Raw genomic sequence first — 19,405 nt, 5'->3', positions numbered from 1 at the left:
ATTAAATAAATATTATACGTCCAAAGTATACTATATAATTAAATTTCATGATATAATAATTACTAAATAGATTACTAATTAAATAACAATATATTTATACATATTTATTTATACAGATAAAAAAAAGAATACTTACAAATTCAATTAAATGTGTACCGTATACATTAGACGTATATGTATATATCTAATGTATATCATCTATATATATATATATATATATATATATATATATATATATATATAATCGGAACTATCTAGAAGGCAGATGTATGCTTTCCTTTGCTCATCCAGTCATTCGTGTACTATCTCTCGCTGCCTCTCGAGACTTGTCAGAGTATACGATGGTAAATATTGTGTAAAATTTCTATCGCTTTGAGTGTTGATTTTAGAATTAATACGAAGATGCTCAGATGAAATATTTAATGTATAAGAAATTATTATACACATCATGACATCAACATTATAAAATTATATTTAAAATATTCAGAATTTGAAGAAAATAAATTACAACACTAAATATATATATATATACAGTAATGCTATACAGGTGTATTGAATTAGAGATGGACAACCAATATATATATATATATATATATATATATATATATATAAAGTAATATTAGTGTAATAAAAATAGAGAGAAGGCTGTAGAATCGCCATTCACCATTGTATCATCTCTCTCGCTCGGACTACCAAATTACGCCTAAAATCCATCACCTTTTCTGTTCTTTCACTCTAATATACTTGAAACACCGGATACTTGAGGTCGCAGATAGATCGAGCAATCCCAGTTACTCCATTTCTCCAATTTCGAACACGATCCTTATATGTTCTATGTTGAGGTCCACATTTGTGCGATTTTAGTAGATTCACCCAATCTTCGCAACAGTGTATCATCTTTCGCGATATTGATATCTACAAACCCAGACTCATCTAAGAACGACTACGGAGGGAAGGCTGGGAGATCTACAGCTAAGTGTGGTTCAGGGCAATTTTATTTGAGTGTTTATTTACTGATTTTCTCGTTTGATTTCAGGCTAAAATTCATTTCTATGCTTTGAGTAATATCTCGTGACTAATTTATTTCTTCTAAATTGTTTGTATAGGGAAGACCGAAATCATGCATGTCTTCTGAGTACAGATCTGCTCTTTTGAACTACTATGGTCACCTAAAAACGCTAACGGAGTGAAGTCTGGGAGCTAATTGAAAAGATAAGAATGGATTAGGGCTTTAAGATTTGGGTAACTGTTTACTCAGTTTCTACGATTTCCTATACTGGTTGAATTTTATTTCTTATATATTGTATATATATAAAAGACCGAACACATGCATGTAAGATCTGAGTACATATTTGTTTGTTTGTTTTTTTTTTTTTAACTTGTAAAGTCACTCAAGAACGCACAGATCTACTTAAAGCTAAGTGTCGATTAGGGCTTTTTTATTTGATTGTTTACTTACTGATTTTCATAAATATTTAGTATGAATCTTGGATCATCTTTTTTATTTTGGCTTTATGTGGCTTTGAGAAATGTGTTGGAGTACTACAGGCAGAGTAGAAGTGTTTGAATCATCTATAGTTTAAATGGATATATGTTATTACATGCTTACAAATCTGTTCTTTAAATGTAATATTTAATTTGAGATGTGTTTATGGTTCATATTGGGGACTCTTGGCTCTATACATTTTATGGTGGTTGATTACAAACTGTTGTTTGAAGTTAGATGCTTTTGTGTATCATGTGAATGATCAAGTTCGATATAATTATGCACATTATATTGAATCATTTCAATTAACTTTGATTGTTAATAGGTCAGTGAACTAATTATCTTAATTATATGCAGGTTAAGAGAATCAACCACCATGTTGTGATGATAAAGTTAGCTTGGATCAATGAGAAGCATTGCATTTGGAGATAATTCGTTCCACTTACAATCTTATATGATTCGCTACATTTAATTTAGCATTTATGTTTTTGTTTTTTTGTTTAAGGCTATAAGGCAGTGGTTTTAGTTGTAACTCAAGTTTAAGGTAAAGAAATTATAGAAACACAAATGCTTTTATTTAGATCATCCGAGTTTACTACATCACTAAGATACACCGTCTACATACTTAGGTACATTCTAAGTTCCTGAAATAGTTCATATCATATATTCCATTGCACAGTCCAGATTCAAGTTCACATTCACCACTATTCCGTTTGTGTTTTTTGTTTCTTAGCTAATGCTCTTATTTTACCCTTAATTCAATATCCTTGTTTCTTAGCTAATTCATAATCTTATTCAATATCCTTGTACACATTTATCCAACATTACACATATATCCAACCCTTTTGCATTAATGTTTTGACTGTAAATAGCATGATCTATAGTAATTAGTATGACTCTTCAATTTTTATCTAATTAATACAGCTGTTCCCATTATTTTGTTATTGTTTACTGATTTGTACATTTTTTAAGCTTTTGGCAAATGATGAAAGTTTTATTTCTGATGCCATTATTGTACACAGCAGTTGAATGGATGGCAAATGATGATATTTTAATTCTGATGTCAAATTTACTTTATTTTCCAGTATAATTTTTGCAAGTATATCAATTTTTTAAGACTTTGGCAAATGATCAAGCTTTATTTCCTGATGCAATTATTGTACAGAACAATTTAACTGATGGCAAATGATGATATGATAATTCTGATGCCAAATTTGAAGTAAAATTTTGACAACTTCAAATTCTTTTAGTTTTTGTTGCTGCCTGAAATGATATCTTACTTTAAACTGGCTGATTTTATTTAATCTTAGGCCAGGCTACAAATGATCTGTTAATTTTAACCTCTATTTGATATGTGAAATCATTTGTTTAGTTGGCATTTTTGAGATTGATAGCTGTCGCTATTGAATAGCTTCTTTGTGTAGATTGTATATAGCAATTTTTTGGCCTAAGTTACACATTGCCAATACATAGTAGTCATATCTAGAATCTGTTAACATTTTGTCTTTCCAGCATGTTCCTTGAATCTTTGTTTATGCCATTTGTTCAGCTACTTTCTTGAATCTGCACCTAAAAACATAGATAATATAAATCTGTCATGTAGAAACCAATAGTTCAAACTTAGATAATGTTGTAGATGTCAAACAGGGCAAAATACAGTTCTGATTATTGTTTCACATCCCACCATTACCAAAACAATTTTTTTCAAAAACCAAACTACTCTAGGTCACATGAAGAGTTTCCAACTTCATAGTCACCTGTTTATTCTTTTTTGAGCTTTGTGTGGATGATAATTCATCCAGAAGACACTTTTCACTGAATGACTTCCATCAGTGTCATGTTCAACTTCGCTGTAGGATCTTTGAGATACTACTAATCTCTATCAATTCCAACTCTATACTATTTATAAGTGGTGAAAATTTGTCTCAAAAATATGAAATTATGTACCTCTGTTGTACACTTTTATTTCCGATTATTGTATACCTGGTCATTTGCCTGTTGTACCCTTTTATTTCATCTTCTGGCTGTAGGATCTTTGAGATACTACTAATCTCTATCAATTCCATCTCTATACTATTTATGAGTGGTGAAAATTTGTCTAAAAAAATATGAAATTATGTACCTCTGATGGACCCTTTTATTTCCCATTATTGTATACCTGGTCATTTGCCTGGTTTTTTTAGTTAATGTATTCCTCTTAGTTAGGGGTGCTGCACTCAGGTACCTTTTATAGTTGCTTCTTTCTGGATAACAATTTGTGTCTGAGAATTCACAGTAGAGTAAACAGATTAGTACAAAAAATGATTAGATTAGTTTATTAAGACAAAAAAAAAAAAAAAAAAAGATTATTTAGTATACTATTAGTATAATAAATAAACAGATTAGGTTTTCAAAAAAAAGTAAGCAGATTAGTATAAAGAATAAATAAATAAAAAGATTATTCACCAAATCAATTCATTTCATTGTGTCATTCATGGTAGGGTAGATGCTATTTATGTGCTTATGCTAATCTAACAAAGAAAGTAAAAATGCATAAAATCAAGTGTATACCTTTCCCATCTAGTAATGGATCAGCTCCTTCATCTTTTGAGTATATGCTTCTCCTCTACCTATAGTTTCATTGGTTTCCATGTGCTCCTGCAACTGCTGTGGAGTAAATATATGAAATGCTAATTATATTTCTCCCTTTATTTTGTTTTTTCCATTTAATCTATAATTTATAATTTATTTCAAAATAGCAGTGACCAAAAAAATCTCACAAATCTTTAACTCTTTTCACTCTTTACAAATCAACCCCTTTCTCAAGCTTGACAATATACATAAAACAATAGAACATATAGTATTTATTTATAGAACTTACCTTCTGGTTATGAAAAAACTTACCTTCTGGTCATGAAAAAGGGCCTCTGATTTGTGATGAAGCTTTTTTGGATATGGAAGTTTCGGCGGCCACACCTCATACAGACGTTTTCCCACTGTTTCCTTTCCGGCGAGTCTGGTATCACTGCTGCCTTGCATGACCTAGTGTTTGTATTGAAGACTGAAACTTTGATAGTCTTTGTATTGAAGAGAAAGTGATGTATATATAGGATGTTTAGATATAATTACTTCCCTATCGTTAGTTAACGAAAGGACAGAAATCGATTGGTCTTCAATGACTTTGGAAAAACAAATCCGGCTCTTCACCATAAATATTATATGGGAAAATGAAGAGTACCACCGGCTTAAACTTATAAATTAAATCTGATTGGCTTATAAAAAAATCTTGGGCGTAAAATAAATAGAAACAAAATATTTAGTTTAAATCTTTTTTTTGTAACCGATGAGCTGAGTTACACGTTCTTTTAAGCAAAATGATATAAATATTTGATACTCTTCAAAACGATGTAGTATTGTTTGGGCCGGAATTTTTTGCTCCTATTGTTTTGCTTTAATATATATATATATATATATATATATATATATATATATATATATATATATATATATATATATATATATATATACCGGATCAGGTGAGGACCTATCCTTAGGTGAGGACGTGAGGACTAATCTGATCCTTTCATTTAATTAAGTCAACGGCTGTGATTTAATTATATGGGGAAAATGGCACTTCTTCCCCCTAAGTTATATACTTATAGCACTTTCTCCCCCTGAATTATTTAAGTGGCTGTTTTTCCCCCTGAAATGTTAAATGGACATACTTACCCTTAAAATAAATATTTAATTTATTTTCCTTCTCTAACAAATTATGACAATAATTTAGTTCAAACCAAACAAACACTATAGCAACCAAACCGAAATATTCCAATTACAATTTAGAATCGAAACTCGATATTTATAGTTTATTAAAATCGCGAACCGAAACAGACGATTCATGTACCGAACTGAAAAAATAAAATACATTTATTGTTGAATTTAGACTATTTAAAATAAAAAATAAAATTTTAAAATAAAGATGGTTCAAAATCCCGAACCGGATCCAGAACCGCCGATTCACGGTTCAAGATCCAATTTTTTTTATTCATAATTTTAATAAATTGAAATCCAAATATTAGGTTCTAGATCTTAATCATAACTGGAAACTTTTAATTCAATTGCTATAGTGTCTGGTTCAGTTTGATCTGAACCGTGGTCATCCCTACGTATACGCGATAATTTGTTGGAGAAGTAAAATAAATAAAATGTTTACTTTAAGGGTAGAAATGTCAATTTAATATATCAGGGGGAAAAATCACCACTTTTAGAAAAATTGAGGGGGCTAATGTGCTTACCTAAATAATTGAGGGGGAAAAATGACTATAAGTATATAACTCAGGGGGAAAAAGTGCCATTTTCCCTAATTATATGCAATGAATTTAATTTTTCGTACTCATTTTGTTGTGCATTCGTACTCAGTTTGTTGTGCATTCGTTCTCAGTTTGTTGTGCATTCTGTCCTAATTTGTTGTGCATTCATAGTGTAATTGTTGTGCATCCATCCCACTTTTTTGGGCAGCGCATTTTGGTTTTGTCGTAGCCTTTAGATCACTCAAAATGGATGATCTGGATTAGTCCTCACGTCCTCACCTAAGGATAGGTCCTCACCTGATCCGGAACCATATATATATATATATATATATATATATATATATATATATGTATGTATGTATGTATGTATGTATGTATGTATGTATGTATGTATGTATGTATGTATGTATGTATGTATGTATGTATGTATGTACACACACATATATGATTTACCATTCACATAGAAATTTAATTAAAATATAATCAACAATTAAAGTAATTATATAATGATTTTAATAAAATGATAATTAAAGAATAGGAAAAAGATATCATAGATATATGTATATGATAATAATGATAGAGTTATGAAAGTTAGAATTAAATAATAAATAATAACGGTGTTAGGGTACTTTTATCTAACAAGAATGTGGTAGAGACAATTTTGTCCATTATAATTGAAGTGTACAACATTTAATGAAAAACGCATACCTTTATTAGCATACAAAAAATGGATATAAATCAAGGATATAACCCTAATTGAGACTTATTATATTTTTATTTTTAGATATGTATTGTTATAAATAATAATAATAATAATAATAATAATAATAATAATAATAATAATAATAATAAACAAGGGTAAATTTGGAATTTCTCCATTCTGCATTCATGTTGTTTAGATATGTAAGTTGATTTTTCAAAATTTCAAATTTACCCTTGTAGTTTGACCAGAAAATTAAACTGAGGACCATTTCGTGTTAAAGAAGCATAGTCGGGGGATTAAATTGAGAACTTTTGATAGTCGATGATCAAATTGGTGAAATCCTCATAGTCGAGGGATCAAATCAGTAATTAACTCTGTGAAGTTACTAAATTAGACTAATAGCATACAAGTGTGCGCACATGCACCTTGTTAAGAATAAGATTACCAAGAGTAGTCATGTCCAACTAGTCTAATTTCCATATCATCTCAGAACTACAATCTCGAGGAAGTCCCAAATTTAAAGAGTTCTACTCTCATTTTTACTCCTAAATTCTACTCTCATTTTTACTCCTAAATTTTTCTCTCACTTTTACTTCATAATGTGACAAATAAAGATTAGATATTTTCATCACGTGAGTTCAAAAAAATGTCTACATCAAAGATTTATAAGAGAAAGTAAAAGTTGGGCATAAAAAAATAGGAGTCCATGTTCTCAAATAGTATTTTCCGAATTTAAATCCTCTTTGCAATCAAAATAGAAATTATATGTTCTCAAATTCAAGTAAACCCAAGAACAGTAATTCTCCAGAATTAACTAAGACTAGAATTATCATTCCGTTAACCAACCAGATGGTTAGAGATATTCAGCAGACCCTTTCAACTGTAAAAAAGCCTTTGAAATCCACAAACATATTATACTTATACACTCAATATGTCAGTATATGTATTAAAACTAACACTGATACAATAGCCTTGTTCCAAAAAATACATTCTGTTTTTACTTTTTAGCACTGGAAAATCGTCAGCAGATAGTGAGATAGCTGCTTAAGGAAGACAAGATGTCGAGGCAAAGAATCAAACGTCTCTTAACACTATCCCAATCCCAACAAATAGAATCAATCTCTGCTTGAGATAAGAAGAGTTCATGTTTATTTTGACCATGCGACGGAATCAATCTCTGCTTGAGCAGCTCTGTACAGCTCCAATCTCTTTCCCAAAGAGATACGTCTCTGCATAACCGCTGGATCCTCATCCAAAAGTTTACCTAGTTGTTTACCCTGCAAAATTGGATTGGGTTGAATGTGCATATAACAGATCCCATGTCCTAAAGAAAGAGACAGGTTGAGAAGCAAATATGTGGTACAAAAATTCTTACCTCCTTTTTGCCTAAATCAGCGAAGAAATGATCAAGCAAACTGCGTTTGGCCTCTCGTACTTGACAATAAACAATAGACTTCGGAATGGAATTCCTCAAACTTGCACAAACCATATTGACATAAGACAAAACATTTGATCCTGTTCAAGGATGCCAGTGAGATATGGGCAGGAGAGAATTTAACAAAAAAACCATAATGGTTGAACAAATACAGTAATTATAAAGATCGCTTTGAATTTTAAGTGAAGCAATGTATGGAAAATTTTGAATATAATACTAAGGAAATATCTGCAGCTTACCAATTCTCCGGAGATAGGAGTCGTTGTATCTATCAAAAATTGAATGGGTTGGATTTCCACCCTTCTCAATATCTTGAGGAAGCTTTCGGAAGAAATCTACAGTCAGGTAACTGCACTCCATTTCAACAAGCTGTAGAGTTGCTTTCTTGCTTTCATCCCTCATTCTTTCTAATGATTCAACAGCCGCATTACTGACCTCCACTCTAAGAGAAGGGTACTGCTTCAACTCCTGCAGAAGAGTATGAATATTTCATCAAGATTCAATATGTTCTCTTTTGATTTTTTACTTCCTAGGATGATAGTTAAGTATGTAAAATAGAAAATCATTTCAATGCATCAGAAATCAAGCAAGAATAAGAAATAAGAGTAGGCTTGCAATGATGAAAAAAATCTCAAATTAATGAAATTATCAGAAATAGAAAATCAGAACTTGCCATAGTTTCACTTATTGACTTGTGAACCAGATCCTTCAGTATACCATGAACCTAAAATCATTTCAGGAAAAATGAATGAGCAATTTGTTGGTCCAATTGTGAAACTGAACTTCCCAGACAGAGCTATCAAAAGTAATAGAAGCTGTGTGTAACAGGATTAAATGCATACTGCATCAACAGAAGCATCAGCTGGACCCTTAATAGAAACAACTGAAGATTCAATGAGTCTACGATATCCTTGTTCAGGAGCTATCAAATGGGGTTGATATCCATCAGCTTCAGTTATAAGTTTACGCACATTCTCCATTGAGAGTTGCTTGTCAAATTGCAGTCTTTTTAACGCAGCAGGGAGTTGATTATCAAAGACATTATAAACTTTATCACCACCTGACCGGCTACAAAATGAAGTGGTCATTTAACAGAGGCAATGGAAAATAAATAAATAAATAAGTCAAGCATATGTAAGGAGATTAACACAAACTACATGGATGACTTACACTCCATCAAGATGTTCTTTGAAAATTCCATCAAAAATGCGACAAATTTCCATGATCATGTATAGCTTTCCCTGTAATGGAAGAGAAGATATAAGAAATGCTTTATATAGTGTCTTTAGCACAAGCAGTATTTTAATATGGGCTTTAAAATATTATGCTTAGTGATGTAAGAGTACACTGTACACTGTGGGCTGCACAATTTTGGTTCAATAATGTTCAGTCCCTAACAAAAAGAAGTCAAAAAGATAAAACTTTGAAAGCATTCTTACTCCGGCATCAGTGGCAATGGGCTTTCCAAGACGGCTTAACTCAGTTTCTAGCTCAATGATAGTTTTGCTGATAAGAGACTGAAGACCAGGGATCCGAGACTTGATGACAGACTCCAGATGCTAATGTATTGCAAATAAAAGACAGGTCATTGCACAATCCAAAAATATTAGGAACTAACAAAATCAAATAGCAAAGGCACAAGAAACAGAGAACTCTTCAGTTACAGCACCTGACAACCAAGGGAAGCTATATGCCTTAGCAAATGAAAAACAGAGTTGTCCAGAAAATTAGAAAATAGAAAATGGAAAATATAGTTCTCTTCAAGTTTAACTATTTTCCAAATTGGAAAATGAAAACAAATACTCCAATTTTCCACATTTGTGAAGGAAGTTGGAAAACAACTTATCTATATTCTCCATATAGGAACCATGGGTCTATAGTGTTTTCTTTTTTATTTCTTAAAAAAAAATGCTAAGCTCCTCTCTTCTAGTCTCTCTTTCACCCATCTCCATCCTTCTCAAGCTCTCAGCCTTTTTCTTTTATTTCATTATCCATTTCATTGACCAGCTCTAGCAGTCACTTCTCCAATTTATTGTTGTCCTCAATGCAGATCTAAGATCCCATCTGTGTTCTTCTTTATTATCATTATTATTATTGCTTGCTTGCTGTACAAGTAGATTTCAGTGGTGGTGAAGGAGGCTATAAATTCCAGTGGTAATGAAGTACAGGTAAAGGTTTTGGTGGTAGGTAGGACTAGGGAAAGGGGTTTACTTATTAACTTAGGAGGGATTGTACAAGGCAGCAAGCGTAACTAATCCAGTCAGTAAAAGCAAGATGTATTAGGACATAAGTATCTGAGAGTGTTTTCTGATGTTGCTGGTAAATGGGGGTTAGATTTGGAGGTGAAGTGGCTCTAAGAGGAATTATTTTGACTTTCGCCTGCACGACTATTAGATTATTTCCACATTTGGTCCCAAACTATTATTTTTGCCACATTCAGAGAATAACTTTCATTTTTTGCCACATTCAATGCTTTAGACCATTTAGTAGAAAATAGCCAAAATGTGTCAATTTTCAGTTCAAAACCATACCGGCTTGAATACTTCAATGCTTTAGGGAAGAAAACATATGATTTTGAACTAGAAATACAATGGCATTCCAATGGTTATTTTCCAAAATTTCGTTAGGAAGACTAAATGCGGAAAAAAAAAAAAAAATAGTGTACAAATGTGACAAAAATAGTACTTGGGGACTAAAGGTGGAAGTAATCTAATAGTCGCAAGACAAAAACTAGAAATAGTTACTATCAGAGTGTGTTTATGGTAGTGGAGGCAGCAACATTGACTTCTTATAAGATCTTTATTTTTTTTTATTTTCCATTTTTTGTTGTACAAGTATTTTGTTTACAGAACTCGGAAACAGTTTATGAACATGTTTTCACATTTTCTAATGGAAAATGAAAGTTGAGACAGTAGAAGAAAAAGTAAACAAATTTCTGATACAAAAGAAGCCCTAAAATGCTTCATGAGAAGAGAGTTTTGCAATAACAGTATGAAAATTCTGAAAACCTCATGAGAGCCAATATGTGCAAAGTATGAAACTACTCACTTTTGATAGAACTTTGCCAAGATGTTCTGAGCCCATCCTGTGAGCAAGATGCTTGTACTCAGGTGTACTAGAAAAATATTCTCGCTCTCTACGCCTAGCTGCAATCATGTCAACATTCTTGTTTATATCCTGTTGGGAACGATTGACAACACCAATCCACGGAAACTGTAGCTTGTATGCTTTTCCTTCCAAGATCTGAAAATAAGAATATTTATTTCTTATTAACTGTAATAAACACATAACTCAATTTTCTCAATTACATATTGCTAAATAAAAGATAAAGCAACAGACAATTGATCTGAAAAGCACAACCAAACAAACATGAATGGAAACAGATAAACTCAGCACACAGAAGATGAGTCTTGGGAGCTTACATCAACTGCATCAGTACCCTTGTCCATAAGATCAATCTTGGTGAGAACTCCAAATGTCCTGTCCCCTAAAGTAAGTTTTTCAGATTTAAAAATATTAATCAATAAAATAAAACATAATTCTAGGGAAAAGGAATATCATGTAAAAAGACTAAATATGAGCACTAGAGAAGACAAAGTAAGTCTCTCCATAATAGAGCCGAAAGACAAAATTTGAGGTCATACACGGCTAATCAGAATGTGTCCCCTTGTATATAACTTTACATGTAAAAAACTTATAAAATTCAGTCATATTTCTACTTGAAGGTGTCAAAGAATTTAGAAATGATATGTGTGGGTCCTGATTCAAAGAAGTATGCAGTCTACAGACTACAAGCAACAGTATAATACCCTTTGGGTCTACTTCACGAGAAACCTTGATTGCGTCTGATGTAGCAAGATCTTGATTGGCCGGAGAAATTGCCAAAATGATACAATTTGGCTGCAATATGACGATAAAAAATAAAGTTGAATGTTCCCCTCACATAGAAAATTCAGAAATAGTGAACTGTATTGATATTCAACAAACAAGTCAAAAGGAAAAATTACTAAATAGAACAATAAATTTCATTTTGCATGCACTTTCGGGAGGACTAGAACTGAGTAAACATACCTTCTCAACATAAGAACGAACCATGTTTTCAATGTCCTGCACAACGCTTTCAGGCTGGCCCTCTATCAAGATTCAATGTTAGGGGCGGGGGAAATCTTTTAGTCTTTAAATAAAAATAATCAATCCTCAGGGTAGAAAAAGCAAGTAGGAGGAAATTGATAAACTCACCAACAGCTACTTTAGTAAGTCCAGGAAGATCAATCAATGTCAAGTTCACAACTGCCACAGCAAAAGAGAGTAAAATGCAGCCTTTCAGACATCTGTATATTATTATTTAAATGTAGAAAAATGCAACCACATGGTCCCATTACAACTCCATCAACAGTTATTTAATACAGAACATTCATTTAGGAATTGCAATTTGGGAACCAAACAGCATATTTATCAAGGTTCATGTAGGATTAGAAATTAGTGTTAAATCACCAGTTTAGGATAAAAAAGTTCAGAAGGGGCACAAAGGAAGAAGTAAACAGCAGATGAATTAACTAGCCCAAAGTGTGCACCAAAAAATAAAAGAGCAAAGATAATAAAATCCAATCAAATCACATGCTTTTGCTCTTAAAAAATAAATAAATGTACCACTCCATTAAACTAAAGTTAGAATGCACTGCGAGGGGAAAATGAGAAAGCCAATAGTAGTAAGGTTAGTAGCAGTAGTATTAGAGTAGTATTTAATAATAATAATAATAATAATAATAATAATAATAATAATAATAATAATAATAATAATAATAATAATAATAATAATAATAGTAGTAGTAGTAGTAGTACTTACCATTAGGAGAATATATACTGAGATAGATTGGAACACTTGAGATAGCTTTAGAACGGCCCGTCTCTCGATCAGTTTCATCAGCAATCTCCTTTCTTACAGCACCTTCATACAGTTACAGATTGAGATTCTATGTTTGAGAAGAGCCATAAACAATTTCAGGAACAACTGAACAAGTGAACAAATTACCAAAAAGAAATGCTCTTGAACGTTTTAACAAGACTAAATATATTTTTATTTAAAAAAAAAAAAAAAACAGAAAAGGAAGGTAATATTCTCAAATAGCCCTGACACACTGGCAAGTAAATAAATCCAGGAAAATTGCTACTTTAGTACTTGTTGTAGGACTCACCAAAGTCAGTAAATCTTTTCCTTGGAAGGTGCCCAAATTCTGCATATTCTCGACCTTCATCTAAGCGATGAAGCTGTAGGACAAGCGGACGACGGGTCACAATACCTGCAGACAGGAGAATAATTATTTTACAGATCTGTATCAATTGAGCCATATCTAGAAGATGGCATCTTAACTGCACCACTTACCAGATCCACGAGGCAAAAAGTCCTTCCCAACAATGCTTTCAAGCACTGAAGACTTCCCAGAACTCTGTAGAATGTGCATAAAAGAGTGAGCAATGCATGACCATACACAATGAAAAGTATGAATTAGAAAACAACTGCAGAGATAGATTGTAATGTGTGGATAATGGAGATCAGATCAGGTGACAACTTTGTGTTTGGCAGCTACACTATAAGGTTACATCTCCAAATTATCAACATAAAGTTTCATTCCACCCTAGACCTAGAAATCTATTAATCTAGAATGAAAAATAACTGCCTAAATAGGAATGTGAGGATAAGAAAAGTGCTCGTAAAACATCTTGAGGTGTGTACGAAGCACTTCCCAACATGTAGTAGCATAAGAAATCCATCACAGTCAATCCTGACCAAGTGACCAACCTGATAACTTCTAATCAGAATCAAAATTCTCAGCGGAATCTAACATCTGAATATACTTTAAAAAACGAAGGTAACCTAGAAGGAATTGAAAGAACTACAGGATAGGAATTCCAGATCTGATATCAAGTTCAAAAAATACCAAAGTCCAAAGCAGTCCATACATAACTAAAGATGACTAGGAATTCAAATCAAAATTATCCTCAGCCAATACTTCAAATTTGCCAAAGAAACATAATAACAATGAATATATAATTTGAAGACTAATTGTTCGAAAGGTGCAGGAGATCTGTGGACCTGGCCACCAACGACGGCGATAGAAGGTAAGGCGTCCCAGAGAGTAGGCAAGGCACTGTCTTCGCCATGATCACCAAGCGCAGTGCAAGCTCTCTGCAACCTGTTCACTAACGAAATCAGGTTCTCCATAGTGTCGGCCGGATTCAGAGATCGGAGACGAGTTGACTCGGCAACCACTCAATAAACTCCACCCGGCGAGTTGAAAGATGTACTCCCTCAAAGAGTGCGATTGAAGAGACGAACGAAGAGTTTGAAGTTTGAAATGACGGCAATTTTCTGTTTTCTATTTTCGTTTACTCATTATGCTACGCGTATATTTACTATCTAGTATCTACCAAAATCAACGAAGGAAGGGTCCTTTGCGAACAGAAATGAAATATATCACCAAAGGTGAAATAAGTTGCAATGGTAAATTGTAATATTATGTTTATTTTGTGGAAAAAGTGTTCACTTTGCCTCTTTAAATCTACAAATTAGTGTAATTAGGTTTTATAAGTTGAAAAAATTATACACCTTGTGAAGGTGACCATAGCCGATTTCCTTTATCGTCAAAATTAGACCTAACGAAGTGGTCATGGCTAGCTATCTTTGTTTTGATGGGTCTATATTGTACTTATTTAGTTAATCATGACTGTCTTTACAAAAAAAAAAAAAAAAAAAAAAAAAAAAAAAAAAAACAAACAAACAAACAAACAAAAACAAAAAAAAAAAACAAAAAAAAAAGCAAACAAACAAAAAAATTATTACATTTTTAGTGATAGTTTTGCCCGTAAACAACAACACGACTTTTTGTTAATGGATACGATTGTTCAAGCAAAGGCAAAATGTCATTCGAAAGTTACTCAAGCACATGCATGATTTTAGGGATGGCAATGTGCCTCATCCCCGTCGGGGATCCCGCCTCCGTTGGGAACGGGGACGGGGACGAAAAAAAATTCGGGGATCGGAGACGAGGACGGGGAATTTGTGAAATTCTCCGGCGTGGACGGGGATACCCCTCCCCGCCCTGCCCCGCCCTCGAATAATATATATATATATATATATATATATATATATATATAATATTATATTATTTTAGGAATTAGAAATTAGATAAAGATAATAGATTATTAGAGTTTTTTCTACATGTCGCTAATACAGTGTACTATTGATTTATATATATATATATATATATATATATATATATATATATATATATATATATATATAATATTATATTATATTATTTTAGGAATTAGAAATTAGATAAAGATAATAGATTATTAGAGTTTTTTCTACATGTCGCTAATACAGTGTACTATTGATTTAAACATAATTAGTTAATTACATAAAGCATTGTTGTGTACTGTTTATATTGAATATTACCTAGAATGTATGTAATTAAACATAACTACATAAAGCATGGTGTACTGTGTATATTGAATATTATATAGAATATATATATATATTTAAATTTTGAACATAATTACATAAATCATTGCCATACTAATATTGTGTATATATTCAAATATATTATATATTATTATTGAATGTTGAATTTTTCATTTATGAATTTCAATTTTCTTTTATTTTTAAAAATTGTACTAGTTTGACACTTTAACTATGGATTGTCCGGGGATGGGGATTCTTCGTCCCTGCCAAATTTCCCGCGGGGACAGGGACAGAAAATTTTTTCAAATCCCCACGGGGAATGAGGACGGGGACGGGGTCAGGGTAGCGGGGCCCCGCCCCGCCCCGCCTCGTTGCCATCCCTATGCATGATGCAACCCCAAATGTGGTAAGGCATAAGAAGAAATCATCTAATATGCACACCATTAACTTCTATATAAATATACTAACAGTATTAATCGAATGTATCACTGAAAAATTAACTATGAATGTAAGAGTAAACAAACAATGAATTAAGCGATTGTATTACTTGTAGTGTTCAATACAAGTTTAGAGTACAAGGTCGTTGGTGCGCTTAAGGAGTATGATGAGATTTCGGAGCAGCTGGTGAGCTTCCAGAAGAGTGCATTCAACATGCACCTTCATACTTCACCCCAAGTGATCAGGGGGATTTTGGATACCACATAATGTATGTAACGGTCGTTGCCATTTACCTATATTGGCTACCCTATTTATGTTGGGAGGAAGAAGTGCATCAACTACTTCTCCTCGGTCATAGATAAGGTTAAGGTCAAGTGTCTATGAGGTTGGCTTTGATTGGCAACATAAATAAATCTTCTTTCCTCTTGAGTTAAAGTGACTACTTCTATCTCTTCCACATCCACAATCGTCGTAATAAGCTTGTTCATGATTAATTGATTGCTCACTATTTCTTGCTTCAAGTTATATCTCTTGCTCATAACTCTTTAGAGACAAGGTAAATTGAATATATGATGGATATGGTGGTTTGGTAAGCATTACCATATGAAAGTCCTTATTTTGCATCGAGACCCCTTACGAACCGAAACTCTTTGATAGTTTCAAGTAGAAATTTGGAGTTAGTATCCGAATTGGTCCCTCGACTATTACAATTTCACCACTTTGGTTCTTGACTTCTAAAATTGTCCAATTTCATCCTCGGCTATGCAATTTCTCACCGAGTTAGTCCTCAGCCAAAATAGCCGTTTGATAGACGTTAAAAATGAAGATAAAAAATGTAATTTCATTGTCTTTGCCTTCTCGGGTGTCTATTTTCATCTTAGATGTTCCCTTAGTTTACAGAACGAAGAAAGAAAAAGAAAAAAAAAAAAAAACCCCAATTTCTAAAAGCTAACCCTAATCGCAAACTATATGACCTAAATGTTGAGAATTCGTCTGAATTTCAACCCAAAATCATAACCATACAACAGTGTTCTACATAAAGTCAAGTTGGTCTTGTTATTTATAATGGGTTCAAAAAGAAATGTTGTTTCGAACTACAATACAAGTACGATTTTTTTTGTTAGTTATTTATGCGTTTATGTGCATATATAAGAAATTTGGTTTGCATGTGGGGACATGCGTTATTGTCTGTTATATGTGGGATTGTGATAGTACGAAATGTTACCAAATAAGATTTTATGTGGGGACCTGGGGTATTGTTCGTATGTGGGGTTGTGGTGCTTCGAATGTATTCAATGGGGACCAAGTTGGCTTTAATTGTAGTTACTAGGGTTTTTTACTAGGTAAAAGACATTGTTTGTACTATGTTGGTTGCTTAAAGACATTGGGTCCACTATGCGTTTGATGTTTAGCTTTATCACTCTTGCATGTGTGATGTATTCTCTTTTTTAATATAGTTGTATCTACTTTTAACTTGATCATAAAAAATATTGAAATGCTCAAATCAACTTTGCCAATAGTCATGAAAGTGTTAAAACTACTTCATTTATTAGAATTTAGGTTCTCTTGGTTATAAATATAACCAATGTGTTTGATGCTATTTTGCTTGATATGTCCCGCATCATACTCTAGTAGTTTAGTAAATCCAACTTGACGGATGGCTCTTTCAATCATTTATATATTATTATTATGTAAGAGGTTATAACATTGAAGTCGTTGTAGTATAGTGGTGAGTATTCCCGCCTGTCACGCGGGTGACTCGAGTTCGATCCCCGGCAACGGCGTTTTCAATAAATTTTGGATTTCTTGCGTTTAAATAAACGGATAAATTTAACACACAAAATTCCGACCTGCCGGATTCGAACCAGCGACCTAAGGATATCCCGCCAGGAACGTCTCCAACTACAGTCCTCCACTCTACCAACTGAGCTAAGGTCGGATATATGGTTGAGCTCCCAACAGCTGCTATTTATTATGATAAATAGGACAAAGACTACTAATGCTAATATGCTGGGGGACTCAAAGCGAATGCACCGCCCACCGTAGAGAGCTACACGTCCATCCATTAAGTGACAAATTCTGGCCAATTTAAAAAGTGAACAGTGACATTAATTTTTAGTATTTACTTCGACCAATTAGATTAGTATTTTTTTAAAAAATTAATATAACATTTATTTTTTGGGTCTCATTTATTTTAATCGGCGGTTGACATTCTACATCTTCAACTTCTATAACACTTCAGAGCAAAAAAATAACTCAAGAACAAGATTTTCATAAGAGCAATAACAACAGAATGAAAGATTAACACTTGCGACTAGCGTTTATCATATTCTAATTTTAAAAAAAAAAAAATCGCGATAGAGGTGAATCTTTTTTTTTTTTTTTTTTTTTTTTGAAACTAGGAAAATATTAGATAAGGTTAGAGGCTAAAACATTACAAATGTCTTGACCTTGTCAGGCACAAGAATCACTTAATTTGGACATTTCTACGCTGAGATATGGTCAAAATATTGATCATTGGTCATGTTGTGTGAAAATTCAACTTCTTATTCTTTTGCTACACTTTTGCCTTGATTTTCTCATATGCTCAAGACCATTGAAAACACATCTCTTTTGCTCTCTTTGAAATATTTTATCCATCTTCTTACCTTCTTCCTTCTTCTTCGCTCTCATTGACTCTAAATGCATCCAAAAATCACACTTCTACTCAAAGATAATGAATTGTACCTAATTGATCAAATGAAGAAAATAAGGATCATTTTAGACACAATTGTAACGCTTCATAAGCAAAATAAGACTAAGTATGAGGTATAAATATGAACAATTATGCATTTATCACCCTCCACCAGTCTAGTGCATATGATGTGGATGGTTTACTTCTTGCATTATGTGGCTTTTTCTTCCAACTCATTTTCTTCCTCCTATGTAGTCTTGCCAAACTTCCTATTCTTTGTGCCAGAAGTGGATGGTTTAGAGCCCTCACCCTTTCAGCACACATTTTTGGGTTGGTCTTGTTGTTGATGTGTTTTTTTTTTTTTCTTTTAACCCTGGCGGCTTTTGAAGTTGGGTAAAGTATCCATTTTAAATGAGTTTTTTTATCTGGTTCTTCAGAACGATACACTTGTCAATGTTGTGACCAACCTACTAGTGGAACTGACAATATTTAGTTTGGTCCAGTTTTGGGAAAACCTTCATGCATTCCTTTGGATACTACACTATCCCCATCTCCTCAACCTGGTTCAAGATTACAGTGACCAAAGAAATGAGTGGAGTCATTTTGGAAAATAGTCTCTACCTCCCTTCTTCATTGAGCCTGAGCTAGACGCTTGGTTGGTCATGCCCATTTTCTAATATTTTCCTCCTCCATTTCCCTCATCATCTTCTCTCTTCTTCTTATTGACCTCATTCGCTTCTACGATTGACCGTCCCCATTAACTCATCATAAGATCGGGGAGGATGGGTGTTTAGGTGTTTGTAGAATTCTCCCAACCTTAGCGCCTAGGTGAAAATTAGAAAATTCGCATTCCCATTTAAATGATAAACGTTTCTCACTTCATTTTTCCACATGAAATCCTGTAGAATCTTGTTA

At 32.9% G+C, this 19,405-nt stretch overlaps 1 protein-coding gene, 2 long non-coding RNA genes and 2 other non-coding genes across 6 annotated transcripts; 3 read left to right on the top strand and 2 right to left on the bottom strand.

Moving 5' to 3' along the window:
• Positions 1–641: 641 nt before the first annotated feature.
• LOC109180772 lies at positions 642–2,658 on the top strand. 2 transcript variants are annotated; one of them, XR_002054113.1, is made up of 3 exons: positions 642–1,242; positions 1,844–2,030; positions 2,572–2,658. It is a non-coding gene; the product is annotated as an uncharacterized LOC109180772 (long non-coding RNA). The 2 variants fall into 2 exon arrangements; XR_002054112.1 differs by lacking the exon at positions 2,572–2,658 and having other exon boundaries at positions 1,844–2,086.
• A 4,201-nt stretch (positions 2,659–6,859) lies between these two features.
• On the top strand, positions 6,860–7,463 carry LOC109180823. Its single transcript, XR_002054128.1, has 2 exons — positions 6,860–6,928; positions 7,298–7,463. It is a non-coding gene; the product is annotated as an uncharacterized LOC109180823 (long non-coding RNA).
• Positions 7,363–14,345, bottom strand: LOC109180821 (dynamin-related protein 1A). Its single transcript, XM_019330533.1, has 16 exons — positions 14,008–14,345; positions 13,297–13,360; positions 13,109–13,213; positions 12,760–12,861; positions 12,153–12,203; positions 11,985–12,046; positions 11,723–11,813; positions 11,336–11,400; positions 10,962–11,156; positions 9,353–9,472; positions 9,084–9,154; positions 8,756–8,981; positions 8,587–8,637; positions 8,153–8,381; positions 7,854–7,993; positions 7,363–7,755 (listed from the first exon to the last, which is right to left on the bottom strand). The coding sequence occupies exons 1-16, from the start codon at positions 14,134–14,136 to the stop codon at positions 7,627–7,629; spliced, it is 1,830 nt and encodes a 609-aa protein (XP_019186078.1). The 5' UTR covers positions 14,137–14,345; the 3' UTR covers positions 7,363–7,626.
• A 3,183-nt stretch (positions 14,346–17,528) lies between these two features.
• On the top strand, positions 17,529–17,600 carry TRNAD-GUC. Its single transcript has one exon. It is a non-coding gene; the product is annotated as a tRNA-Asp (tRNA).
• Positions 17,601–17,660: 60 nt separating this feature from the next.
• Positions 17,661–17,755, bottom strand: TRNAY-GUA. Its single transcript has 2 exons — positions 17,719–17,755; positions 17,661–17,696 (listed from the first exon to the last, which is right to left on the bottom strand). It is a non-coding gene; the product is annotated as a tRNA-Tyr (tRNA).
• Between the last annotated feature and the right edge of the window lie 1,650 nt (positions 17,756–19,405).

This window comes from Ipomoea nil, unplaced genomic scaffold (assembly GCF_001879475.1).
Source record: "Ipomoea nil cultivar Tokyo-kokei standard unplaced genomic scaffold, Asagao_1.1 scaffold1034, whole genome shotgun sequence".
NCBI lineage: Eukaryota > Viridiplantae > Streptophyta > Magnoliopsida > Solanales > Convolvulaceae > Ipomoea > Ipomoea nil.
This window is presented reverse-complemented; position numbering and strand designations above follow the sequence as displayed.

Excerpts from the sequence above, each read along its gene's own strand:
- LOC109180821 (XM_019330533.1), bottom strand. The coding sequence starts at position 14,136 with ATGGAGAACCTGATTTCGTTAGTGAACAGGTTGCAGAGAGCTTGCACT. Across the intron at positions 13,361-14,007 it reads TCGCCGTCGTTGGTGGCCAG|AGTTCTGGGAAGTCTTCAGT; the intron begins GTCCACAGATCT and ends CACATTCTACAG. Across the intron at positions 12,204-12,759 it reads CAGTATATATTCTCCTAATG|TTGTGAACTTGACATTGATT; the intron begins GTAAGTACTACT and ends TTGCTGTGGCAG.